A 27,614-nucleotide genomic window follows, 5' to 3' on the forward strand; every position below is an offset into this window, starting at 1 on the left:
AAGTTTTGTCTGTTTACTTCTATATCTCTTGCATCTAGAAGAGTGCCTAGCACAGAGTAAAATCTCAATAATTAACAACATTATATGACTAGTAATAATAAGCTGTGACTTAATTCATAAAGATTTATTAACAGTAAATTTTTTAATTAAGTAAGTGATTTGAAGGATACCTTAATGTTATCAGTGACTATTTCTAAATGGTGAAGTTCTAGGTTACTTAAATTTTGTTTGGTGTTTTTCTACACTTTACAAATGGATCTTAGAATAATTGCTTTACTCTGTAATAAAATGTTACTTTATAACATTCTAAGAAACCTAAACACATGGAACAAGTATATCCATTTATGTAAAATTGCAGGGGGAAGGCTGGTGGAGTGGTAGAGTGTCTGCCTAGCAAGCATTAGGCCCTGAGTCCAAACACCATACCACCATAAATAAATATAATTACAGAGGAGAATTCTATTCTGCAGGAATTCTCAGGAAGGATGAGAGTAGGATGCCTTAGATTCTTAAGGAAAAGCAGATGCTAAATACAGGAGAGACACTAAATAAAATAAAATATGATAAAGATTACCTAAGACTAAAAAGAGGCAGAATATCTAGAATGAAAGAAAGGGAGAATGGTAGGTGAATTTTACAGGCAAAACGACAGCAATGGGAGAACATGTGAACAAAGTTAGGATCAAAATTGCTTTACTACTACTAAGAGTGGCTATCATTTATAAAGAGTTTACTAGGAGTCAGGTCTGTGCTTAGAACTTTACACACAAGTTCTCATTTAGTGTTTGTGGCTTTCTTTTTATTTTTATATTTTGGTGATACTGGGGTTTAAACTCAGGGTCTCATGCTTGCAGGCCCTCTATTACTTGGGCCATGACTCCAGCCCTTTTTTGCTTTAATTATTTTTCCAATAGGGACTCCTGGTCTTTGCCTGGGGCAAGCCTTGGACCACAATCCTCCTACCTATGACTCTGTTGCAGATATACTGATAGGCATGCACCACCATGGCTGGCCTGTGATGTTTCATAGAGTAGTAATGGATCTCAATGAAATCTCCATAATCAACATCCTTCTACAGTAACTCTTGAATTGGTCATGTGACTTGATTTGGTCAATGAGACATTAACAGATATAATGCAAACCTAGATATGAAAAGTGCTTATGTATCAGAGAGCTTGCCCTGTCTCTTATTTTGGAAATCAGTCATTCTGTGAAACAAATCTGGGTTAGCTGAGGATGTATGGTCCAAGCCATAGAAAGTACCAATTGTCACAGGTGACTGTGACTGTCTTAGACTCTAGTCCCAATTAAGCCAATAGATGATTACAGGAGTGAGCACAGACAATGTCACGAGAAAAAAAAACAAAACAAAACTGCCCAACTGAATCCAGTTCAAGTTAATGACCTATAAAATCATAAGAAATAACATGGATTAAAATGTCAGATGCCGGGCTGGGATGTAGCTCGGTGGTACAGCGCTTGCCTTGCATGCGTGAGGCCCTGGGTTTGATCCCGGCACCAAAAAAGAAAAGACAAAAAAAAAAATAAAAAAGTCAGATGCTTTAGTTCACTAAGTTTTAAGTTTTGGGGTCCTTGATTTTGTACTAATAGACAACAATTCTCAAAATACCTCCAACATATGAGTTATTAAGCACTTATAAAGTGAGGAAACAAAATTTTGAAATTACAAAAGGTAGTGATAAAGCTAGGATTTGAATCCAGATTTTCATACTTCAGAACCTTTAACTATGCACCTGTGGTAGATGAGAACGATGACCGGAAAGATTATAAGGGAGACAAACCAAACACTGATAGATTGGTTAATAAGGTGGCAATAAAGGGAAAAATAGATGACTCTGGGGTTTTAAAAAAGAGGGGGGAAATGAATAAGAATTTGGTTGCTAGAATTCAAAATAAAGCCACATAACTGTGCATGGAGAATTACAGACATGGTATGCCTAGTAGAGGGAGGGTAAAGGCTACAGAAAATACTGATATCATTTGAAGACAGCACGGGGTGACATTTTACTTCCTGAGACCACTAAGATACAATACATTTCTCCTCACCTGACAGAAGGTGATGTTCTTGAGGTTCATAATTGAACCGGGTCTCCATGTGCTGCAACTGGACCCTTCAGGTAACAATTGGAGAATTATCATTTCCTCTGTAAGATTCTCTGGTCGGCGTAAGGGTCTGAGGTCTGGAGACGACTGGACGTCACTGGGCTCAGAAGACAATCAGTGTACAGACTAGAGATGTCATTTTTGAGACGACAGCACCAGAAACAGCCTCTAGAAATAAAAGGGAAGGAGTAAAAGGTTATTTAACTTCCAAGTGTTTTTCTCTTAGAATTTACTAAGCTTCCTGCCCTATCATCCAAGGGTCTGGCTTTGCCTCTCTTGGACATACATTCCCTATTTCAAATAGAAAGATGTTCAAACAAAATTGGGGGCTAATAATACAAAGTACTATAATAACCGGAAAAATAACACGGTGGGAAAGATTTTAGAATCTGTACTAGTGGCTAAGACTATGTTATTCGCAGTCTTTACAAAAATGACACTATGGATGGATCGTGGTGACCTGTCTTCCTTCTTCTAACACTCACAGATTCTGACAGCTCTTTCCCAGTTCAGTAGGCTGGTTCGCGTGGACTCATTCACACGCGCCTCCTGATTCCACGAGCACCCCAACACGTCTGGCGTTGAGTTGAACCCAAGGGCCAGCGGGGGGGAAGGGGCGGGTCCACCAGAACACTAGGCCCAGCACCGCCCAGCGCCCGATGCCCAGGAGACCCTGGCGGCCTGCAGTCTCCACGGGCTAGGCGAGATCACCGGATGCTTCCGCGGCCGGCGTCACGCGTTACCTGCAGGTGTCCCCGGCTGGCTGTCAAGCTTCCCACGCCAGAGCCCGCGGTCGCCCTGTAGCTCCGGGAGCCCGGAGCCCCCCTGAGCTCTGCTGCGCACGCGCGGTGGGCGGAGGCCGAGCTTAACCCTGCAGCCTCCGCAGAGCCGCCCGGCAGGCCCAGGACAGGGACCGCTGGACCGCTGGACCGCCGCACATCCCTGACTGCCGTCTGCTGGCTCTAGGGGTAGACGTCGGAATCTTTCGCTTTTGGGACAGCCTGGGTAGGTTTTCTGATCAGATAACGAACTCTTCTTTACCTCTTTTTTTTTTCTCCCTCCTTCTCCCTTTCCTTTCCTCCCTCCCCTTCCCTCTCTCTCCCTCTTCTTCCCCTTCTCCTTCCTTTTCCCTCCCTCTCCCTTCTCTTCTTTCCTTCCCTCCTTTCTCTCTCTCCCTTTCTTCCCTCTCCCTCCTCAGATTCGCAGGTAAGCTTACATTCTAACTTTCTTCCTATACTGTATTTTTAGTCTCAGAACACTGAAACTAACCAGAATCACCTTGTTATCACCTTGTTAAAATGCTGATCTGTGACTCCTGAAATCAGGAATGGGAGCCCAGGTTTTCAGGTGATCCTTAGGCTGCTGGTCCTGACACTACACTAGCCGATGTCCTAGTGTGAGTGATGCACAGTAATTAATCACTGAATTGCTGAGAAGCTAGAGCAATTTACAATTAAGAGAGGGTGGGAGGGACTGGAGGTGTGGCTCAAGCGGCAGAGTACCTGCCTTGCAAGCAGGAAACCCAGTACAGCCATACAGGAAAAAAAAAAAAAAAAAGAGCAGGAAGTAAAGTCTGTGTACCAGTACAGTCCTCACTGTCACTCAGGATGAGAAGGAACCGAAGTGGAAGCGGATCTGGATAGTAAAAGACGTTGCTGTCTCTGGAATATCCTGGGAAGAGGAGTTGGGAGAAGGATTGAGAACAGACATGTAACTTGGTTCAAAATGTGGTGGTAAAGGTACAAGTTTGAGAAAATTGTGGAAAGCTCAAGTAGTGTTTAAGGTAGAGGAAAAGAAGGCTCCTTGTTCCAGCCCAAGACCCTCTTTAGATCTGTGAAATCTGAGGGAGACCCTAAGATACCCTCAAGGGGCAAGAGAGGTGGGAACTTGTTTGGGTCAGGTCCTCCCAAGTAGGAAGTGCAGATAATTTTTTTAAAACGTTTCATTGAGGTATAACTGACATAAAATAAACGGCAAATGTTTAACATAGGATACATATGTATACAGAAATGAAACCATTGCCACAAAATCGTGAACCCATCCACCAGCCCCCCCAAATTTATGCCTCTTCACAGTTCCTCCCCCTTCACACCACTACGATCTGCTTTTTATTACTGTAGTTTGTTTGTATTTTCTAGAGGTTTGTTGAAATGGAGTCAACCAGAATGAACCTTTAGCAGTCGTCTTTAACTGAATCAATAGTTCATTCTTTTTCTTGCTGAATAATATTCCATTGTGTGTATCTATAACAGTTTGTCAATCCATTCACCAGATGATTATCATTTGGAGTATTTCTGGGTTTTTATTTTTTTACTAATGCTGCTATCCAAATTCCTGTACAAGACTTTATATAGGTTATTGTTTTTATGAGTTTTTTTGTTTATGTGTTTTGAGACAGGGAAGGTCTCACTATGTAGCCCAGGGTGGGCTTGAACCCATGATCCTCTTGCCTCAACCTCCTGAGTGCTGGGATAAGTGTGTACCACCATGACCAGCAATATTTACATTTTAAGAAATTGCCACAGTGGGTTACAGGCATGGCTCAAGTGGTAGAACAAGTGGCCCTGAGTTCAAACCCCCTGTACTGCCAAAAGAAGAAAAAAAAGAAGAAAAGAAAAAGAAATGACCACATTGTTCTTCAGAGTGGCTGTGCCATTTTCATTCTCACTAGCATGCATGAGAGTTCTAGTTTGTCCACATCCTTACCAATTCACAGTGTCTCTCACTGTGATTTTAATTTGTATTCCCCTAGTGACTAATGATATTTAGCATTTTTCATTTGCTTATACACTATCTGTATGTCTTTCTTGGTGAAATGTCTGTACAAATCTTTGGCCCCTTCTGTACACAAGTCTTTTATCAGATATATGCTTTTTAAATATATTGTGGTTTGGATTTTTCTCTCATCTTTTGAAGCACAGCAGCTTTAAATGTTGACAAGTTTATCACTTGGTTCCTTATAGATAATGTCTTTGTTGTCATATGTCAGAAATCCTTGCCTAACTTAAGCCACCAAAATTTTCTTTTTTCTTTCCTTCTGAAAATTTTTAGAGTTTTAGATGTTACATTTGGGTCTGTGTTCCATCACGAGTTTTTTTTTTTTTTTTGTGATAGTGGGGTTTGCACTCAGAGCCTGTATTTTGAGCCACTCCACCAGCCCTTTTTTTGTGATATGTATTTTCAGATATAGTCTCACAAACTATTTGCCCAGACTGGCTTTGAACCATGATCCTCCTGATCTCTGCCTCCTGAGTAGCTAGGATTACAGATGTGAGCCACCAGTGCCTGGCGTGAATTAAATTTTTGTGAACATAGTTTGACACTTGTGGGAAAGTTCATTTTTTTAATGGGTATTTGTTTAATGCCATTTCTTTCTTTGAATTTCCTTTGAATCACTGCTAAACATCAGTCATCCATACATGTGTGTGCCAATTTCTATTTCTGGCCCCACTACTTTTTCTATTGATTTACTTGTCTCCTTTTAGTCTGACACCAAACTTTGTGTGTGTGTGTGTGTGTGTGTGTGTGTGTGGTGTGTGTGTGTGTGTGTGTTAGATACTTTCTTTTCCATGAGTGCCTGCTATATAACATTATACCCTTTTGGTTGAGTGGTTTAGGAATAAAATCCCTCTCCACATGCCTACCAGAATGGGAGCATAAAAAGCCACATAAAGAAATTATAACCAAAGACATAAGAAGATATCCAGACATGAGAGTGTGAGGTTGGTGTCAAGGTTTCAGGGCTATAGACAGACAAGTGAAAAGTACCCATAGTGTGTAGCAAAATGGAAGTCAGTTATAATCATATTAGAGGAAAAAAGTTTTAAGTAAAATGTGGAACAAAAGGCAGACTGAAGCAGTGTAAGAATAAAAGGGTATGGTGAGCATTTTTTCATGTGTTTTTTAGCTGTTTGGACTTCTTCCTTTGAAAAGGCTCTGTTCAATTCATTTGCCCATTTCTTCATTGGGTCATTGACTCTTTGGGAGTTTAGTTTTTTGAGCCCCCTATCTATTCTGGCTATCAACCCCTTGTTAGAAGTGTAGCTGGCAAAGATTTTTGTCCCATTCTGTGGGTGGCCTCTTCAGTTTAGAGACCATTTCTTCTGTTGTGCAGAAGTTTTTTAATTTGATGTACTCCCATCTGACAATCCTTTCTCTTAGTTGTTGAGCCACTTGAGTTCTACTGAGGAAGTCCTTGTCTATGACTACTGCCTCAAGTGTACTCCCTGCTCTTTCCTGTACCAGCTTCAAGGTTTCAGGTCTTACTATGAAGGTCCTTAACCCACTTTGAGTTGATACTTGTATAGTGTGATAGACATGGATTCTAACTACCATCAGGAACACCACCACCAACAAATGTTGGTGAGGTCGTGGGGAAAGGGAACCCTCATAGACTGCTGGTGGGAATGTAAGCTAGTGCAATCACTATGGAAAACAGTATGCAGACTCCTTAAAAAAATAAATAGACCTGCTATATGATCCAGTAATACCATTCCTAGAGATGTACCTGAAGGATTGTGTGTCAGCTTACAGCAAAAGCACTTGTACACCCATGTTTATTGCAGTACTATTCACAATAGCTAAGCTATGGAAACAGCCTAGATGCCCCACTACTGCTGAATGGATTAAAAATGTGGTATTTAAATATGATGGAATTTTACTGAGTCACAAAGAAGAATGAAATTTTGTCATTTGCAGGGAAATGGATGGAACTGAAGAACATCATCTAAAGTGAAGTTAGCCAGGCTCAGAAGGCCAAAAGCTGCATATTCTCTCTCATTTGGGGAATACAGACCTAACACAAATGTAGGAATATTGTGGTATGCTGGTCACAGGAAGGGAAGGTCACACTGAGAGGGGAAGGGAAAATAAGAACTTGAATAGGGTTGATATAGCCACTAAACAAAAATGAATATAGAAATCTTAAACTCACTGAAACTACCATAACTACCATAAGGTAGAATGAAGAAAATTAAGGAGATAAACCAAGTGGGGTCATAATACATACATACATGGAAATGTCACAAGGAAACTCCTCATGTAGCTACCTTTATCTCAAGCTAAAATACTATGTTTTTCATTTTCTCTTTTTTTTTCCTACAAAAGCAGAGAACAGGAGGATGGAACAAGTCCTGCCCAGGGGGGAGGGTTGGCACCCATGGGAGGGAGGAGGTGTTGGAGATAGGAGGTAGGAGGGTGAATATGGTGCAAAAAAGTATTTGCACATGTAAGTAAATGCAAAAATGATACCTGTTGAAACTACTCCAGGAATCTGGGGAGGAAGGATGAAGGAGAATGGCTGAGGAGGTGAATTCATGTATGATATATTTGATACATTGTAAGAACCTGTGTAAATGCCACAATGTACCTCCACCCATCACAATAATAAAAGTAAAACCAAATCAAACCAAACAATATAAAACAGAATAAAAGGGTATCCAGAAATAGAGAATGTAATCACAGATTAATTTCTTGAAGAAGTTCTGCTGTGCCAGGTACAGTGGTGCATGCCTATAATTTCAGATCTTGGGTGGGGAGATGCTGAGGCAGGAGGATCAAGAGTTCAAGGTCAGACTGGGCTACATAGTGAGAAAAAAAAATAAAACAAACCAGCAAAAAAGTCAGCTATAGATAGGAAAAAAGACATTGGGTGATAATAGAGTTTATAAATGGTTTATTTGGCTAGTTGGTGCTTGATAATTTTTAAGATTGAAGAAATACATGATGTGTAAAGATGTAAAAGATGGTAGAAAGAATCCAGGAATGAGAGTTGATAACACAGTAGAACAACGAACAATTGATGTTATATGATTGCTTGCATAGCTGAAGACAAGGGTGGCATGAATGGAGGAAGAGGCCTTTGAGATATGAGGAATGCTTCTTCCATGCTAACTGAAGGGTCAGATGAGAGTGAATGCCAGTTCAGGTAGGTTGGTGGGAAACTGAGATTGTTCCAGGCTTAGAGCTTCTAGATTCACTGAGGAAAATGTTATGCCATTATTTAAGAATAAGGAGTAAAGGAGGAATTAAAGATTTGAAGAGAGTGAAAATGCTTTGAAATAGCCTTTGTGCAAAGTTTGAGCCAGCTAGAAAACAGTATGACTGGTAAGCAGTATTGAGTGACCTATAATTTTTGTTTGTTTTTCTTTTCTTTATTTGTTTTGAGACAAGGTCTCCCTATGTAGCCCATGTTGGAACTCTAGATCTTCTTGCCTCAGCATCCCAAGTGCTGGGATTACAGCTGTGTACTACCACGACTGGCCCCTGTAGTCTTAATATATTCTCTATCATCCTTAAGTTGATAGCTTTATAGATGGATAGAAAATCCTATATAAATTGCCATTCCAGCATTACTTGGGGGATCACAGATAAATAATCTAGCTGAGAGGCTGGGAGTATGTGTTTAGCTTGTGGAAGGCCCTGGGTTCAATACCCAGTACCAAAATAATAATAATAATAATGACAGTAATCTAGGTAGTTGAGTTGGCATGAAGTTCGATGTGAAAATAAAGGGCAGTTCAATAAATAATTCTTGAATATTTAGTTATTCATCTAACAATAATTAAATTAGATCCATGCCTTATACTGTACACTATGTAAATGATAAATATATTAGAGACATAGGCAAAAAGCAAATGTTCAGTAAAATTTGTAGAAGAAAATATGCAGAAAGTAAACTTATGACTTCAGGCTAAGGAAGTAAATCTGAAGACAACAAAGTCCAAAATATGTAAGATGGAAAGATCAATGTGACTATGTTAAAACTTCAGTATTCACGAGTTATCATTTTTAGGGAAAATAAAAGTCACAGACCTCAGCTTCCAGTATTGGTCGACGGAGTAATTGTGATAATACTTCCTTTGTGGACAATCAGAAAATCTGTACAAAAATATAAAATGCCCTCCACATAGTAAAAGATAACCATACACATAGTAAAAATTAATGAGGCAAATGAAGAGATAAGGTAACAAGAAAAAGAACTAGCATAAGCAATTGACAAGAGGAATAGAATCACTGCATTCCTGTTATTAGAATTATAAGACACAGATAAAGTAATGTTCTTGTTCGGGGACACAAAAGTAAAGATTTGAGAAGAACTCTCGAAACTGTTTTTAAAGCCACATATTAGACTCATAATTCCTGATCTGAAAATGTGCCACACAGCTACAGTAATCAAAAGTGTGCTACTGGCATGAAGACAGACATTAGGCCAATGGAATAGAAGAGCTTAGAAGTAAACCTTCACTTACATGGTCAGTTGATATTTTCACAAGGGTACCAACACCATTCAACAGGGAAAAGGACAATCTTTTCAACAAATGGTTCTGGGAAAACTGAATTTCCATGTATCATAGAATGAAGTGGATTAAAGGCATTTTTAATGTACATAGCAACATTATTCACAATAGCCAAAAGGTAAAAGGAAACCAAATGTTCCTTGGCAAATGAATGGACAAACAAAATGTGGTGTATATATGCAATGGAAAAGGAAGGATGGGGAAGTGAATCAAGTGGTAGAGTGTCTGCCAGCAAGCACAAATCCTTGAGTACCCCTCCCCTCAAAATGGATAAACTTGAAGACATTATGCTAAGTGAGATTAGTCAGTCACAAAAGGACAAATATTATGATTTCCTTTAAATGAAATATCTAGAATATTCAAATTTATAGACACAGAAAGTAGAATGGTGGTTGTCAGAGAGTGGAGAAGAAAGAAACAGAATTATTGTTTAGCTCATATGGAGTTTCAATTTGGGAAGACGAAAAAATTGACAGATGGATGATGGTGATGATAATGTGAATGTACTTACTACCACTCAAGTATAAATGTAAAAATGGCCAAAATGGTAAAATTGGTACGTGTATTTTATTATTAAAAACGTTTAAATCAATTCAGTTATAGAAATTAGAATATGTTTAAAAGTAAACTACCATTAAAGAGAGAATTAGAGATCTGAACAATATGTCATAAGAAAATTTGCAGATGAGAAAAGAATGAAAAAAGGGCAGGTAAAAGATACAGAGGATATAGTGAGGAAATCTAACATGTTATTGGAGTGCCCCAGGAATGAGTGGAGCAGAGACAGTATTTGTCTCCTTGTTTCCCTTTCCTGTCTTTTTTTATTATTAAAATATTTTAAAGTTTTTTTTTTTTTGGAGGCACAGGGCTTCTCTGTGGAGCCCAGGATGGCCTCAAACTCACAATTTTTCCTCAGCCTCATGAATTCTGGGTTTACAGGGATGTACCACCATACCTGCTTTTTAAAATTCATTTAAAAACTTATCTAATAGTTTTTTTATTAATAAAGTTTTTAATTTTAGAACAATTTTAGATATATAGAACTATTGCAAAGGTAATGTAGAGTTCTTGTGTTATATTCCATACTCAGGTTCCCCTTTTGGTAACGTTTTCCATCAATGTAGTACACTTGTCACAATTAACCAAAATTGATACTTTATCATTAACTGCAGTCCATGCTTTATTCAAAATGTTAATACATTTTTAAAAGAAAATAAATGATAGAGAATTGTTCATTATTGATGGAATCATGAATTATCTTCCATATTTATCACTGTCCCCTCCCTTGGACAGTGTTAACAAATATTTGTATTAATTTGTTCACTAAAAAATGGCCAAATTAGGTATTTAGAGACCAAGAAGTGTGGTGCTAGGTCCCTCAAGGGAGTGAACACATTATGTGTATAAACCTTACGGGCTTTGATAAGGGAAAAATTTGAGTCTTCTCTGGACACTCCTTAATTTGCTTCATTAAAAATCTGTTTACCTTATGCATTTCACTCACTGGGATCTTACTGTCCAATATGGTAGCTACTAGTCATGTACAGCAATTTAAATGTAATTGAATTCAAATTAAATGAGATGAAAAACCCATATCCTCAGTTTCACCTGCCATACTTCAAGGAATCAATAAATACCCTCACATGGATAATGGCCTCCATATTGGATAGCGCAGAGATAGCCCATACCTTGAAAACCTAATGGTCTCTTCCAGTCAATGACCTGATTGAACTGTCAAGGTCTGATTCATTGTAAACTCGGATAACCCTTTTATCAGGTGTTCAAAGCCACCTTCCACCACGACTTTCTTCCCCTAGCCCCGCCCCGTCGCCCCCACCTCTGCGGGGCACAGAGCGGAAGTCCTCCGGGCTTCCTAGAGTGGCGCGGCCGCCCCACTGCCGGCGCGCGCGACGCACGCAGCCGTCCGCTTCCTCCCTGGTATAGGTGCACGCAGCCGCGGAGTGCTGGGTGAGGGCCGAGGTCCTGTAACATGGCTCTACGTGCACGCAGTGTCTGGCCTCAGCCCTTACCGCCGCTTTCCCTCGGCTCCCTCAGCCTGCATCCGCCATGGATAGAGCCCGTGGCTGTACCAGGGCTCCTACCTCCCGCCGGGCTCCTATCCGACCACTGCCCATGCCCCTGGCATGGATTCCCCCGCCCACCCATGCGCCCGTTTCCACAGACCCCTCCAGCACTACTTACCAGTGTCTTTGCGCTTCTGGGCTCTTCCCTGCCAGTTCTCAAGTGGCCAGAGCTTTCATGGGTCAAGTCTCAGTCATGCCTCTTGGCTTTCACCAATCTGAGCTAGAGCCTTTGTCAGACACTCTGAAAGCACTTACTTTCTCCTTTGTAGTTTTTTTTTTAAATCACAATTAACTTGGGCAATTACATGCTTTCTGTTTTGGCAACGCTGTCTTGATAACTTTGCTCGTAGCCTAACAATGTCTTCATAGATAGGCACTCAATAGGTATTAAATAAGTGTGAAATTTTTTGTAGGTGCTCTCTACACTTTGGTGCCTAATGCGGACGGGGAAAGGCATTTCAGCAGAGCAGGCATCTAAGAGTATGGATCAAACCATTTAGTTTCAGAACAGCCCAGAGTACATCAGTTACAAGCCACATGACATGGAACAAATTGCATATATCCTGTTTCTCTTCCAACAGTTGAACTTACACTATATCATGCTGTGAAGATGAATTAAGACACTTAAAACAAGTAGAATGCTGGAGTGTGTTATAAAGGTTCAGTTGTGTTTTCTGTTACAATTAAGTAGCAAAATAAGTTACAAACTTTGCAATGTAGATACATGATATTAACAGTGTACCTCAGTAAGCTGGATTGTCCAAAAGTTACCAAGAGGTTTCCTCTGGGTTGTTTGACCCAGAGCTAACTAGGACCAGGAATTTGTTTTCTCCCAGAGGGAAGGGCTGTACTCAAACTCAGTGCTTCACACCTCTCTAGCCCCATCTCCACCTGGTGCTGGGTAGCTGCTTTCCTAAACAACTCCATAAACAACTGACATCTAGGTCCAGGCTTCTGGTCAGAAGCAGTCAGGTTTTGTAGCTCCATTGACAAAGGCTGCCGTCTCAAATTTGCACCATAAGAAGGTGGGCACTCTCCTGAAACACACGAGCACCTCTCTCCAGATTTCCCTTCTATGAGATGTTGGGAGAATCAGGGGACCTGTGGTTTCTTTTATTGTCTGGTAAATTTCCCCCAATAAAGCCTATTCTGTAACCCATGCCTTGTGAGGTGAAATTTGCCCTCACCTTGCCTCATATCTATTACGCATTGATATTGTTTTAAAATGTGGACTTCATTATGTACGATCAGGGCAACAGAACAGGAGATGATTGTGGCTGAAAAGGTGGTTTGTTCTTCACAGTTTTCAGGAAAAGGAGGCATGTCTTGACATGGAAACACCAGAGTCGGTCAGGAGGTAGAGGGAGTAAGGGAAAAATGGGCAAGAGCTCTTACTGTGGTTTCTGTGGGAAAGAACAGACAAGCCAGGGTAAGCAGCTTTAGGATTGACTAGTTTGAGTAATTTCAGTGGACTCTAGAGCATAGGGGTTGTCCCTGGTGGTTGGTACCTGGCCCTGAAGTGATTAGGTTAAGAGTAGTTGTCCTGAGGGTAAGAGCCTGATAGAGAAGGTGGGGGTGTGTGTGTTGGTTTACACTGAAAGGCATGCTCTAGAAATTGGCTAGCCCCGTGAGAGACAGTCTCTCCAATGTTATTAAAGTCACACATATCAAAGCACCAAACTAAAGGGAGTCAGCTAACTCCACAACTGATGCTTTTTCTGTGTGCTATATCACTTTCCTGCAGTATTTGAAACATGGTTGGGAGGTTTTTCAGTCCATATCAGGCACTTAACAATGTTGACCACTGCCTCTTTGAATTTCTTTGACTACAATGACTTTCATAACTATCTATCTATCTAATACACACATGTACATATATGTGTATATATGAAATTATATGTGAGGCACTATGGGTTGAGTGATGAAGATACAATAGCATAAACGTTAATGCAGCTTACCGTATAGTCATGCACAAGTTCCAATCATGCACTGACAAAGTGAGAGAAGTGCTCTTCAGGAAACAATTCTCTTTAACCTTGTCTATCATTATTCCTTGAGTAAATGAACCCTGGCTGTACATCAGAATCACTTGTGGAATGTATTATAAGAATAGTTGTTGGGATCTCATCTAGGAGACTCTGACTAGGCCAGATTGTGTCCCAGGTGAATGAGATGAGTGCAGTCAAAGACAGATTCATCTTGGTCAAAAGGGTGAGAACATGTGTAGGTTTTCCTATAAATAACTCAGCTAAGCCTCCTGCTAATAATCAGAATCATTTGCTAGCCAGTGAGTAATGCACCCTGGAAACCCAGTTCACTGAAACCTTTGGATGTCTCCAGCCAGGCTGGTAACACATTACAACCACATTGGGGACTGAAAATCAAAACCAGCAGCTGACTCTGATAAATAAACATAACTGTGAGAGAGACTAATAGATTTTTGTTTTAAGTCACTAAAAGCAAAAGCTGAGCAAAGGAATGTGATCAGATTTGCAATTTGAAAGGATCATGCTGGTTACAATGTAGATAACAGACTGATGGGAACCAGGTGAATGTAGGAAAGTCAGTTGGTAAATGTGTGATGTGAGACAGAATAGTTGCAGGGATCACCTTAACACCTAAGGTGATCCCCAAAGAGGTAGAGTCTTTGGGGAGCAACAAAATAAAGGTCTTTAATAAGTTTTTCTAATAGTACCATAATATTTTAGACCAATATTCTAATTTCTAGAATTTTTGTCCCATGAAGGCAGTTTCTAAGCTGGAGTTGAATAATATATAATATAAATCCAAACAACTTAAAAGGGATATGCTCCCTTTTAAGCTGCGGCAGCAGCTTCCAAGTACAGGGAAAAATGTAAAAAGCCAGAGACACCTATATTAGTGGGAGACCCCAAGGAGTCCCTGCCCCCACCTTATGTGCCTCTGTACAGATTAGAGGGTTTCTAGGAGGTGCAGGTTTCTGCTGGATCTGGATCCCCAACTACTCTCTCTTGGCAAAACCCCTTTATGAAGCCACAAAGGGAGGAGGATGAAAACACATGGTATGGGGAGAAAAAAAAAGGCCTTTAAAGAATTAATAGGGCACTCACAAATGCCCCTGCTCTGGGCCTGCCAGATATGATAAAGCCCTTCTTCCTATATGTACATGAGAGACTGGGAGCTGTAGGAGTCTTGACCCAGCTATTAGGTTGCCTGGCACTGCCCTGTGGCCTATTTATCAAAGCAACTTGATGCAGTTTCTTCAGGCTGGCCACCATGTCTGTGTGCTCTGGCAGCTACTGCCATCTTAGCAGCTAAAGCAGACATACTTACTTTGAGACAGAAACTCACAGTGTGTGTTCCCCACTCTGACTTGACTCTCATAAAATATAAGGAAAATTATTGGTTAACAAATTCCCAAATGGCCAAATATCAAAGTATATTATATAAAAACTTGCATGTCCAGCTAGAGGTTGTTAAGACTCTAAACTCAGCCACCCTATTACGAGTTAATTCAGGCCCACTGGAGCATGACTGTTTAGAGATTATGGATGAGGTGTTCTCCAGCTGGACAGGCTTGGCCAACCAGCCCATTAGTCATCCGGATGTTGAATGTTTCATGGATGGCAACAGCTTTGTCCAAAAAGACACACATTTTGCTGGATATGCAGTAGTGACTCTGGATGCTATCATTAAAAACATGATCATTGCCAGTTGGGACTTCTAACTCACAAAAACTGTTAAATATGGAAAAAAATTCTAAAATTACTAAAAACTGTATGGGCCCCTAAGTGAGTAGCAGTTATACACTGCTGAGGGCACCAAAAGGGGGAAACAACAGCTGTTTGGGGAAATCAAATGGCTGATAGGCAAGCCAAGTGAGAAGCTCTCCCAGGAGGACAAACCTCAGCCTCACTGGCAGCTGCCTTGTTCCTGTGTCCCTTATCTAAATGGGATCCACGGCATACTTCACAAGAACAGGTTTGGTTTGAGACTGAAGGAGAAAAATTTCTACCGGACGGGTGGTGGAAGTTTACTGATGGCCACAGTGCCTTATATGAGTCACTGGCTCCTACATTTGTCAAACAGTTCCATGAAGGAACTCACTCAGGACAAATAGCTCTTGAGACCACCTTGGCCTGGCATTTTTATGTCCCCAAGTTCTCCAACATAAGTAAGGCAATATGTAAAAGTACAGTCTGTGTGCCAGAAACAATCCCCAATGTTTGCAGGTGTTTGTCTACACCTGCTCAGGATGAGAAGACTTCCCCACTCAGACTGAGAGAGCCCAAAAAGTGGCCAGGTGCCTGCTAAAGAAAATCATCCCTCGATACAGAATACCTGTGTCTGTTAGGTCAGACGATGGGCTGGGCTTTGTGACTGAGGTGGTACAGTTGATGGATAAAAAATTAAAAATAACTTAAAATCTACACATGGCCTACCACCCCCAGAGTTCAGGAAGAATAAAATGTATAAACAGGATTCTACAAAATTACAATAAAAAAACTGCCAGGAGACCCTACTATAGGATCAATTACTACCCATAACCTTGGTCAGGATTAGGCCAAGCCCCACCAACAGACAGGTCTCTCCCCTTTTGAAATGCTTTTTTGGCATCCACCCCCTTTAGTCAGGGGCCTGCAAGGGGACTTTAAGAAAATAGGTGACCTCAGCCTGAGATAACAGATACAGGCCCTTGATTTGACTTTCTCAAAAATCAGTGACTGGGTAAGAGAGAGACTCCTGTTAGTCTGATAACTCCCATGCACACTTATAAACCAGGGGATGCTGTTCAGGTAAAGAAATGAAATGTTCAACTATAAAGCCCCACTGGAGGGAGCCTTTTGTTGTTTTGTCCACCCCCACAGCAGTTAAGGTAGCAGAGATCGTTCCCTGGATCCACCACAGCTGAGTGAAGCCAGCTTCCCTCAAATGGGAGTGCATCCCTGACTTGGTCTTACCATACAAGATCACCTTCAAAACACTAGCATCCTTCTCCAACAGGACCCTGTTTCCCAGGAGAAAACAGGAAACCATGGACAACAAGACATCATCCCTGCTCTAGTCACTCTGGAAGATGACTATGCATGGCGGAAGCTTGAGGATTCGCCCATCTTACCTTTGAGGATGAGTCTGTTCTGTGTATTTTGGACTTTGGATTGTGACTCACGTATACACACTGCCCAAGCAGAGAGTACCTGTTACCAAAACTCTGGTTTTCCATACTTATTATTCTTGTGCACGCACCATTGTTGGGTCATACACCCACAGCCATACCACCTACTCAGTGTGCTTTCATGATGGTCAGTATATCTGTTTTAACCCCATCTATCACTCTCAAGAGCAATGGCTAGAGGCCCAAAGCTTCACCAGCATTGGGAATCTCATTAACCACACCCAGGATAATGACCCCAACAAACCTGTGTCTATATATTTTGATGTGTGTGCCACAATAGCTGAAAACATCATGCCTTAGGGCAACTGTGGGGGGCTAGCCTGGAAAAGGACCTACAGATTAAATGACAAGTATATATGCCCAAAAAATAACAGTGAGACATCTGGTTATGCATCCTGTGAACAACTCTACTACCCTTATTGTAGTTATAAAAAGTGGGCAACTTGGCTAAAAGGGGAGGTCCACACCTCACGTGGAACTGCTGCTCTTTTACAAAAAGGGAAGCAATCCCCGCCTGCACTCTTGGTGCCTATAACCCTGTAAATTTCACTGTTTTCAACCTCAATGAAACAGGCTGGGAAGTTGGGAAAAAGTTTGACATTTTAATTTATAAAAAGAAACAGACCCCAGTATTTTGCTGCATTTCCAACTCATCATGATCATTCATGAGAGCTCCTTACACCAGGACTTTCACTCCTTTTACAAGGAGATACAAAGTGAGTTTCCCATCTCAGTTACAACCCAAAACCTGTTCCTCTCATTAGCTGAGTTCATAGCAAAAAACTCTGAATGTAACTTTGTGTTATGTTTGTGGAGGAAAAAATATGAGAGACCATTGGCCATGAGAGGCAAAAGAGCTAAACCAACAAGATCCCTTTAAATGAAACCACTCTCCCTTGCCTTAGGGAGAGCATTTGGCTCCTAAAAACCTCTATTATTGGGAATTACTGTGTCTTCCATCCAAAAGGCCAATTCTCTACCCTGCTAAGGGACTTGATCTGCTTGGGACAAAAGTTTTACAATGATATTACTCAGGAAACTCAGTGGTGGGGGGCTCCCAATCACACGGATCCCAAACCTCACCTGCTGGCTACAATAGCCTAGAGTAATCTCAATCTGAGTAACTTCTGTTTACAGATTGATGATGAGAAAAAGGTAATTAAAGAGATCACTGACAAGATAAAAAAGCTTGCCCACGTCCCTGTGCAGACTTGAAAGGGATAAAGTTTCAATGACCTGTTGGGGGCTAGTTCTCAACCCTAGGTGTGTTCAAGATCTTGATAGGTTCAATGTTCCTTATCTTAAGAGCATGCCTGATATTACTCTGCCTAATCCCCAGGTACTGCAGTCTTTATCAAGATGATACTCTTTTCATTCTGAGTGAGGTTAGCCTGGCCCAAAAGACCAAAAATCGTATGTTCTCCCTCATATGTGGACATTAGATCAAGGGCAAACACAACAAGGGGATTGGACTTTGAGCACATGATAAAAGTGAGAGCACACAAGGGAGGGGTGAGGATAGGTAAGACACCTAAAAAATTAGCTAGCAATTGTTGCCCTTAGTGCAGAGAAACTAAAGCAGATACCTTAAAAGCAACTGAAACCAATAGGAAAAGGGGACTAGGAACTAGAGAAAAGATTAGATCAAAAAAGAATTAACCTAGAAGGTAACACACACACACAGAAAATTAATGTGAGTCAACTCCCTGTATAGCTATCCTTATCTCAACCAGCAAAAGCCCTTGTTCCTTCCTATTATAGCTTATACTCTCTCTACAACAAAATTAGAAATAAGGGCAAAATAGTTTCTGCTGGGTATTGAGGAGGCAGGGGTGAGAAATGACCCAAGCCTTGTATGCACATATGAATAATAAAACAATAAAATAAAAATAAATAAATAAATAAAATTTTGGAGCACAGCTCTGTGAAAAAAAAAGAAAATGATGCTCTTTGACCCAAAAGTGGTGTCCTCTCAGTCTCTGTCTGAGCCCTCCTGCGACATTACATCTGAGTTTGTGTATGATCATGCTTGTTTTTGTGTATATGTTTATGTTTGGATCTATCTTCAATGTATGAGAGAAAAACGTAGTCTTTGTATTCCTGAGCCTGGCTTACTTCACTTAACATGATGTTCTCCAATTGCATCCATTTACTTCCCAACCACATGTCATTATTTCTTATGGATGAATAATGTTCCATTGTGTATATTTACCACATTTTATTGATCCATTCATCAGTTGTAGGGCACCTGGGTTGTTTCCAAAGCTTGGCTATTGTTAATAGTGTTTTTTGAGGAATCTCCATACTGCCTTCCATATGGTTGTACTAATTTTCATTTCCACCAACAGTGTATAAGGGTTCCTGTTTCACCCATCCTCACCAGCATTTGTTGTTGTTATTGCCCTTGATATGGCTGTTCTAACTGGGGTGAGATAAAATCTAAATGTTGTTTTGATTTGCATCTCTTTTATAACCAGGTAAGTTAAACACTTCTTCATGTATTTGCTGGCCATTTGTACCTCTTCCTTTGAAGAATTCCATTGATTCTTTGGGAGTTGAGTTTTTTGAGTTCCCTGTAGATTCTGGATATTAGTCCCTTATAGGATGGGTAGCTGGCAAAAATTTTCTCCCATTCTGTGGGCTGCCTCTTGAGTTTGGTGACTGTTTCCTTTGCTCTGCAGAAGCTCTTTAGTTTGATGCAGTCTCATTTGTTCATTATTTCTCTTAGATGCTGAGCCTTTTGAATTCTGTTTAGGAAGTCATTCCCTGTACCTATCTGTTCCAGTGTACCTACTGCTTCCTGGAATTGTTTCAAAGCTTAAGGCCTTATATTAAGGTCTTTGATTCACTTTGAGTTGATTTTGGCACAAGGTGAAAGACAAGGATCTAGTTTCAGTCTTGTACATGTGGATATCCAGTTTTCCCAGCAGAATTTGTTGAAGAGGATGTCTTTTCTCCATTGTGTGTTTTGGGATCCTTTGTCAAAGATCAGTTGGCTATGGATGTGTGAGTTTAAGTCTGGGTCTTCTGCTCTGATCCGTTGGTCTTCTTGTCTGTTTTTTGTGCCAGTGATATGCTGTTTTTATTGTTATGGCTCTGTAGTGTAGTATGAAGTTGGGTATTGTGATGCCTCCAGCTCAGAATTGCTTTGATTATTCAAGGTCTTTTGTGTTTCCATGTGTATTTCAAGATTGATTTTTCTATTTCTGTGCAGAATGTCATTGGAATTTTGATAAGAATTGCATTGAACATGTAGTTTGCTTTGTAGTATGGCCATTTTCACAATGTTGATTCTACCAATCCACGAGCATGGAAGGTCTTTCCATTTTCTGATGTCTTCTTCTATTTCTCTCTTCAGTGGTTTATAGTTTTCATTGAAAAGGTCTTTGGTTTTTTTTGTTAAATTTATTCCAAGGTACTTTATTGTATTTGAGGGTATTGTAAGTAGGAGTGTTTCCCTGATTTCTTTCTCAGTCTGTTCATTTTTAGTATATAGGAAGGCTACTGAGTTCTGTATGTTAATTTTGTATCTTGCTACTTTGCTGAAAAAATTTATGATTTCTAATAGTTTTTTGGTAGAGTTTTTAGGGTCTGTTAGGTGTAGTATCATGTCATCTGCAAATAGGGATAGTTTGACTTCTTCCTTCCCTATTTGAATCCCTTTTATTTCTTGCTCTTGTCTTATTGCTCTGGCTAGGAATTCCAAAACTATATTGAATAGGAGTGGAGAAAGCAGACAACTCTGTCTCATTCCTGACTTTAATAGGAATTGTTTCAGTTGTTCTCCATTTAGTATGATGTTGGCTCTAGGTTTGTTTTATATAGCCTTTATTATGTTGAGGAACATTCCTTCTATTCCTAGTTTCTTCAGAGCTTTTATCATAAAAGGGCATACATTTTGTTAAAGGATTTTTCTGCATCTATTGAGAGGATCACGTGGTTTTTGTCCTTCCTTCTGTTTATATGATGTATTGCATTTATAGATTTACTTATGTTGAACCATTCTTATATCCCTGGAATGAAAATGACTTGGTCATGACGTATGATCTTTTTACATGTTGTTGAATTCTGTTTGCCAGTATTTTGCTGTGCATCTTTGTGTCGATATTCATTAAAGATATTGGTCTATAATTCTCTTTTCTTGTTGCATCTTTATTGGGTTTTGGAATGAATGTATTGTTGGCTTCACAGAATGAGTTTGGTAGTGTTCCTTCCCTTTCTATTTCCTGGAAAAATTTGAGGAGTATTCACCAATACTCTTCTTTAAAGTTCTTCTTTAAAGTTTTGGTAAAATTTATCCATGAATCCATCAGGTCCTGGGCTTTTCTTTGTAGGGAGACTCTATTACCACTTCAATTTCATTGCTTGTAATAGAACTATTAAGCTTAATATCTTTTTGGTTCAATTTTGGTTGGTTATATGCATCTAGAAATTTATCCATTTCATCTAGATTTTCCAGTTTACTTGAATGTAAATTTTCAAAGTACTTGCTAATGATTCTCTGGATTTTGTTAGTATTTGTGGTTATGTCCCCTTTTTCATCTCTGATTTTATTTATCTGGGTCTTTCCCCTCCTCCATTTTGTCATGTTGGCTAAGGGTTTGTTGATCCTGTTAACCTTTTCAAATAACCAATTTTTTGTTTCATTGATTCTTTGTATAGTTTTTTTTAGTCTCAATCTCATTGATCTCAGCCCTGATTTTTATTATTTCTCTCTGTCTGCTGGTTTTGGATTGGTTTGTTCTTATTTTTCTAGGAGCTTAAGGTGCATCAGTAGGTTGTTTATTTAAGAGGTCTCTGGTTTTTTTTAATGTAGGCACTGATAGCTATAAACTTTCCCCATAGCACAGACTTTGCTGTGTCCCACAGATTCTGGTAGGTTGTATTTTCATTTTCATTGAATTCTAGGAACTTTTTGATTTCTTCCCTTATTGCTTTGGTTACCCATTGGTCTTTCAGCAGTGTGTTGTTCAGTCTCCATCTGAATATTTTCTGTGATTTCTTTTGTTGTTGAGGTCTAGTTTTATTCTGTTGTGATCTGATATGATGCAGGAGGTTATTTCAATTTTCTTGAATTTGTTGAGGCTTGCTTTGTGTCCTAAAATATGATCTATTTTTGAAAAAGTCCCATGAGCTGCAGAAAAAAAAGTGTATTGCCTGGTTGTTGGGTGAAATACTCTGTGGATATCTATGGTGTCTTTTTGGTCTAATGTGTGGAGTAGCTCTGAAGTTTGTTGATCAGCTCTCCCACTGTTACTGTGTTTGAGTCTGTCTGTGCTCTTTGACCAATTAGAGATTTTTTTAAAATGTAGATAGGTACCCCTGTGTTTGGTGCATATATATTAAGAATTGATATTTCCTCTTGATGAATTGTTCCTTTAATTAATATAAAGTGACCTTTGTTGTCTCCTCTGACTGATTTTAGCTTGAAGTCTACTTTGTCAGAAATGAGTATAGCTTCTCCTGCCTGTTTATAGGGTTCATTTGCTTGGAAAAACTTTCTCCACCCTTTGATTGTGTTGGGTATTTTCAAGATAGGGTCTCATGAACTATTTGCCTGGGCTGGCTTTGAACTGCCATCCTCCTGAACTCTGCCTCCTGAGTAGCTAGGATTACAGGCATGAGCCACTGGCATCCAGCTGACCTATTTATTACTTTCAGAAATGTTCTCATTAGGTAGTTATGTCTTTAATTCTTTTTTGAGGGTGTGTGTGCTAGGGATCAATTCCAGGGCCTTATACATGCTAGGAAAGTACTTTTCCAGCTCATAGTTTTTCAAGACAGGTTCTCACTAGGTAGCCTAGACTAGCCTTGAACTCATGATCCTCCAGATTCTATCTCCTGAGTGTTGGAATTACAAGAGTATGCCACTATGCCTCAGTAGGTCTCTGATTTCAACTACATAGTGCCCTATTTTCTACCTCTATTTTATTTTTTCATAAATGTTTTATTTATCAAATAAGCATAACCTTGAATAATTTAAGTTAAATTTAATTATTGATATAATTAATAATTTAACTTTCTTAAACCCAAGGACAGTGTGAATTTCAGTGTGCAGCTATACTTGATCTATGCTGTCTGTCTTTACTTCTGGTAAAGAATAGGAAAAAGGAAGTCAGGAATCTCTCAGCTTTTGCTAGGTACTCATTGTGATGTTTTGTTGTTATTTTTAAAGTGTTAGAAACTCAAAGAATATCAGAAGGCAATACTTACTTTCATATAAATATGGGACTTTTCCAAAGACAAATTAAAATGAGTTTTAAATTGCTTTTTGTTTCAGATAAAGTACAGCCCTCCTTCCTTCCAAATGAAAGGTAGATAACTCAGGGGAAAGACTGCATTTTTTGAGGCTAAGCATCTTTGTTTTAATCCAATATCAACCAGTTATTAATGCTATAGCCTTTCATAGCCTTTCTGAGTTTCATTTCCTGATTTGTAAAAATCATGTAAGTTTAGAGGACTTTTGCAGGGGATGAGAGTAATTTAACACTTCAGATTTTCTCCCTCTCAAAATAATTCAATTTACATCAGCCATTTCTAATAGTTTCCTGTTATAAATTACCAGAAATCTAGAAATAACAGCAGTATGTTGTATGAGGGTCAGGTTTGGCTCCAGGCAGTCACATCTGCTGGTTGTTTCCATTCACCTTCTTTGACATTTCACACTGCCACCTGACCCCAGATTAAGTCAGAAACCAAAAATATTCCTTTCCTCATGCACCATGTGTCTCATTCTATTGTGTCTTATTCTTACTGCTTATATTTATTTGATCCATTTGGAGCCTGCCAGAATCTGCAAATGTCTTCATGCATTCTAGTTCCTTCCCACCTACCTCTGCCCAATACTGATTTCTCCTATTTTGCTAGAAGTATCACTGATTCAAGATGCTTAGACATCATTATCAGGGTCACTCTGATCATCTCTTTTCCTTTCTCTTCTTACCTAAAATATCTTCTCTAACCCAGAATTGCCCCCTAGCTTCCTGGTTTCTCACAGATACTCCTATTTGTCAGCTCTAGCTCCTGTCTTTTCTTGTTTACCATTCCTCATCTGCATTACTGATTCTCATTTTTTGTTTACTTTATTCTCTGAGGGGCCCACTTCTCACTACCCATGCCACTTCTCTGAATTCTTCTAGGTTGGAAAGCTAGTCTTGAGAATTTTCCTTCTAGTTGGGCATGGTGGTGCACTCCTCTAATCCCAGGACTCTGGAGGCTGAGGCAGGATTGCAAGTTCAAGGTCAGCCTGGGCTACATAGTAAGACCCTGTTTTTAAAAAAAGATTTTTTTTTTTTTTGGTGGCCTTTGGGTTTGAACTCAGGGCTCTCGCCTGCTAGGGCAAATACCTTTTTTATTTGGTTTATTTTCCATTCCCACAATAGCTTCCTTTTTTTTTTTTTTAAACCCCATGGAAATTTTTTTCCTTTTATTATTCATATGTGCATACAAGGCTTGGGTCATTTCTCACCCCTGCCCCCACCCCCTCCCTTACCACCCACTCCGCCCCCTCCCTCTCCCCCCCACCCCCTCAATACCCAGCAGAAACTATTTTGCCCTTATTTCTAATTTTGTTGTAGAGAGAGTATAAGCTATAATAGGAAGGAACAAGGGCTTTTGCTGGTTGAGATAAGGATAGCTATACAGGGCATTGACTCACATTGATTTCCTGTGCGTGTGTGTTACCTTCTAGGTTAATTCTTTTTGATCTCACCTTTTCTCTAGTTCCTGGTCCCCTTTTCCTATTGGTTTCAGTTGCTTTTAAGGTATCTGCTTCAGTTTCTCTGCGTTAAGGGCAACAAATGCTAGCTAGTTTTTTAGGTGTCTTACCTATCCTCACCCCTCCCTTGTGTGCTCTCACTTTTATCATGTGCTCAAAGTCCAATCCCCTTGTTGTGTTTGCCCTTGATCTAATGTCCACATATGAGGGAGAACATAAGATTTTTGGTCTTTTGGGCCAGGCTAACCTCACTCAGAATGATGTTCTCCAATTCCATCCATTTACCAGCGAATGATAACATTTCGTTCTTCTTCATGGCTGCATAAAATTCCATTGTGTACAGATACCACATTTTCTTAATCCATTCATCAGTGGTGGGGCATCTTGGCTGTTTCCATAACTTGGCTATTGTGAATAGTGCCGCAATAAACATGGGTGTGAAGGTGCCTCTGGAGTAACCTGTGTCACTACAATAGCTTCCTTTCTCTCAACATGAGAAATTAATAGCATTTGAATTTTCTATTCACATTTTTAGATGGGAAGATGGTGGCTGACAAAGTGTTGACAGCAAAGCAAGAAATTATTGAATGTGTAGGATCAATGGCTGATGATAGCCCCATGTAGACTTCCTAAGGAAGCTCTTTCAGGACAGATAGTTGAAGAAGCTGTGGAAGGTCCAGACAACCTTGAGAAGCAAAGGAGAATTGCTGCAAGGAACAAAGGAGTCAGCTTTCTTCCCAGGAAGGACATTTCAAGCTTGCAACCTTCAATAAGAAAACCCCTATAGAACAGAGCCTTCTTGAATGTAACAAAAGTGAAGGAAATCAGTCTGAATTCAAATGATATCACACAACAGAGAATTTACACAGGGAAAAAGATCTATGAATGTTTTGACTGTGGGAAAGCATTTTGCCACAGCTTAAAGCTGATTAGGCATCAGAGAAGTTACCTGGAGAGAGACCTTATGCATGTAAAGAATGTGGTAAAGCCTTCAGTTTGAGGGCAGATCTTGTTAGATACCAGAGAATTCACAGTGGTGAAAAGCCCTATGAATGTTATGAATGTGGAAAAGCTTCCTGAGGCAGTTCAGAGCTTATTAGGCATTGGAGGAATTCACACAGGAGAGAAAACTTATTGTGGTGAAGGTGGGAAAACCTCCAGTTAGAACTCTGCCCTTGTTCAGCATAAGAAAATTCATACTGGAGAAAAAGGCTATGAGTATTTTGAATGTGGTAAGGCTTTTGCTAGAAAGTCTATTCTTATTGGCCATCAGCGAATTCACTCTGGAGAGAAGCCTTATGGATGTACTGAGTGCAGGAAAACATTTAGGCATGGGTCAGGCCTTATGCAACATCAGAGAACACATACTAGGGATTAGCCTTGTGGGTAAGAGTTATAGAATTATGAAGTGCAAGAAATCCACTTTGAAAGCAAGACACCACAAAACATAGAAGTTTCCTGAGAGCAGGGTTTCTGTCATTCCAGCCCAGTTCTTCACATAAGAGATCCACACAAAGATGTGTTTTATGATTGTTGAAAGGAAGAAAATTTTTATCCAGGTCTTTCCCAAAAGGAACAGTAAGTATTTCCTAGAAATGCCTAACCCATTCTTGAATAAGGAATATCCCCTTCACCCCACTCTCCACCAACCCAGATATAGCCGCCCTTGGGTACCTTCATGTAAGTCTGGGATTAACAGAGATCCTGAAAGAGCTCCTTATAAGATGGCAAGGATCCTTGCCCAGCAAGAGCATTTGTGCCTTTGGCAGGTGGAGGCACATGCTATGAGTTACTCAATTTTGTGATGTGTTGAATTGTGAAGTTGTAAAATGTGGAATTGTCCCCTGGATCAGTTTATTAGTGTCTGAGAAATAGCAGCTCATTCTGCTCCCTTGCCAATTCTTTCATCAGCCCTGATATTCCTGATGAGGTCAATTCAGGTCTAGTGTATCCTGGATACCTGCTGTGTTTAGCCATTGGGGACAGACATGCCATACCCCTCTCAAAGTTAAGGGCTAATGGGATATATGTGTTTACTAAACAAGTAATTACAATAAAGTATGATAAGTGCTTTGCTAGTAATAATCCAGGGTACTGATGAAGTACATGACAGGGATACCTTACTTCATCTATGAGTTATTAAAAACTTCTCAGATGTCATGCCATCTTATTTGAGACTTAAGATGTAGAAGGGCAGGGGAAAAGAGGCACAGTTTATAGTATGTGCATGGCATGAAGATAAGGGAGGATTGAGAGATGTTCCTTCATCAGGACTCTTTACTCCAGCAGGAATTAGTTGTTATAGACACTGGCTCAGAAGCCAGGAACATGTGTTGGTCTCTCTTCCTATTTATAATCAGTGAGTTGAGTAGCCTATCTTAGGTCCTGAGTAACTTATGAGATCTTGAAGTACCCCAAATTATTGTGATGGAAGACTCTGCTGAGTCTTAGGGAGACAGGTATGCATGTATAGTAAGGAAAGAATACATATTGGAAGCTAGAGGGACAGTGGGGACTGGAGTGCTTATTTCCTGTGAGTCCAGGGAATGGAAACCTTATAGAAATACAGCAAAAGGAGGTCTGATTCCTAAACCCTACTAATCCCCCATTCCCTGCCCCCTCCCTCAGCAAAAGATTGGCAGACCCTAAGCCACTTAAGGGTAATAAATATTTGTTGAATTAACCCCTCAGAGGTCTCAAAACTATACTTCCCTGCTAATTTTTATTTTGGCAGTTTTAATTAACCCACAATTGCGTAGGGCAGTTCATATCTAAGAGAATGTCATTTTTGAAGACTTGGTGATCACAGCTGTTGTGGATAACAGGGGAGGTGAAATTGGGGAGACAGATTTTGTGTCAAAAGGTTGTGCAATTATCATTCAGTGAAATCAATAGTATTTGATTTTCAATAATAATTTGAAGGGATTCTTCAAGTGGATAGTGACTTGACTTTTCCTGTAGGTGAAAATCAAATGGTTAATGTTTTAAATATGATTTTTTTCCTGATTGTGAATTGTGAAAGTTGTCAATGGAGATATTACAAATCATCCACAACTTCATGACATGGTTAATATTTTGAAATATTTTCTATTAGTGTTTTTCCCCAACCCTAATATTTTAGTAAATAATATTTGATAACTAATTTTAACATTCCAAAGTTCAACTGCTTAATATCAGGATGTAATGTGGAATGCATTGTAATAAAATTTATTTCAAAGTTTTGTTTTGAATTATTC

At 39.8% G+C, this 27,614-nt stretch overlaps 1 protein-coding gene and 1 long non-coding RNA gene across 4 annotated transcripts in view; one reads left to right on the top strand and one right to left on the bottom strand.

Moving 5' to 3' along the window:
• The window catches only part of LOC109698656 (uncharacterized), a 23,886-nt gene extending 20,336 nt beyond the window's left edge, over nt 1-3,550 (bottom strand). The window contains exons 1-2 of one of the 3 annotated variants that reach the window (XM_074070003.1): nt 3,414-3,550; nt 2,068-2,292 (exon numbers count right to left, since the gene is read on the bottom strand). In XM_074070003.1, the coding sequence (XP_073926104.1) occupies nt 2,068-2,116 (49 nt within the window). In that variant the 5' untranslated portion in view covers nt 2,117-2,292; nt 3,414-3,550. Of the gene's footprint in view, nt 1-2,067; nt 2,293-2,609; nt 2,742-2,867; nt 2,985-3,413 lie in introns of those variants that run through there. The other 2 variants (XM_020183006.2, XM_020183007.2) reach the window with 2 other exon arrangements.
• On the top strand, nt 2,808-27,566 carry LOC141422488 (uncharacterized). The gene is made up of 3 exons (XR_012447065.1): nt 2,808-3,129; nt 16,490-16,788; nt 24,914-27,566. It is a non-coding gene; the product is annotated as an uncharacterized lncRNA (long non-coding RNA).
• The last annotated feature ends 48 nt before the right edge of the window (nt 27,567-27,614 follow it).

The sequence above is a fragment of the Castor canadensis genome, chromosome 4 (assembly GCF_047511655.1).
Source record: "Castor canadensis chromosome 4, mCasCan1.hap1v2, whole genome shotgun sequence".
NCBI lineage: Eukaryota > Metazoa > Chordata > Mammalia > Rodentia > Castoridae > Castor > Castor canadensis.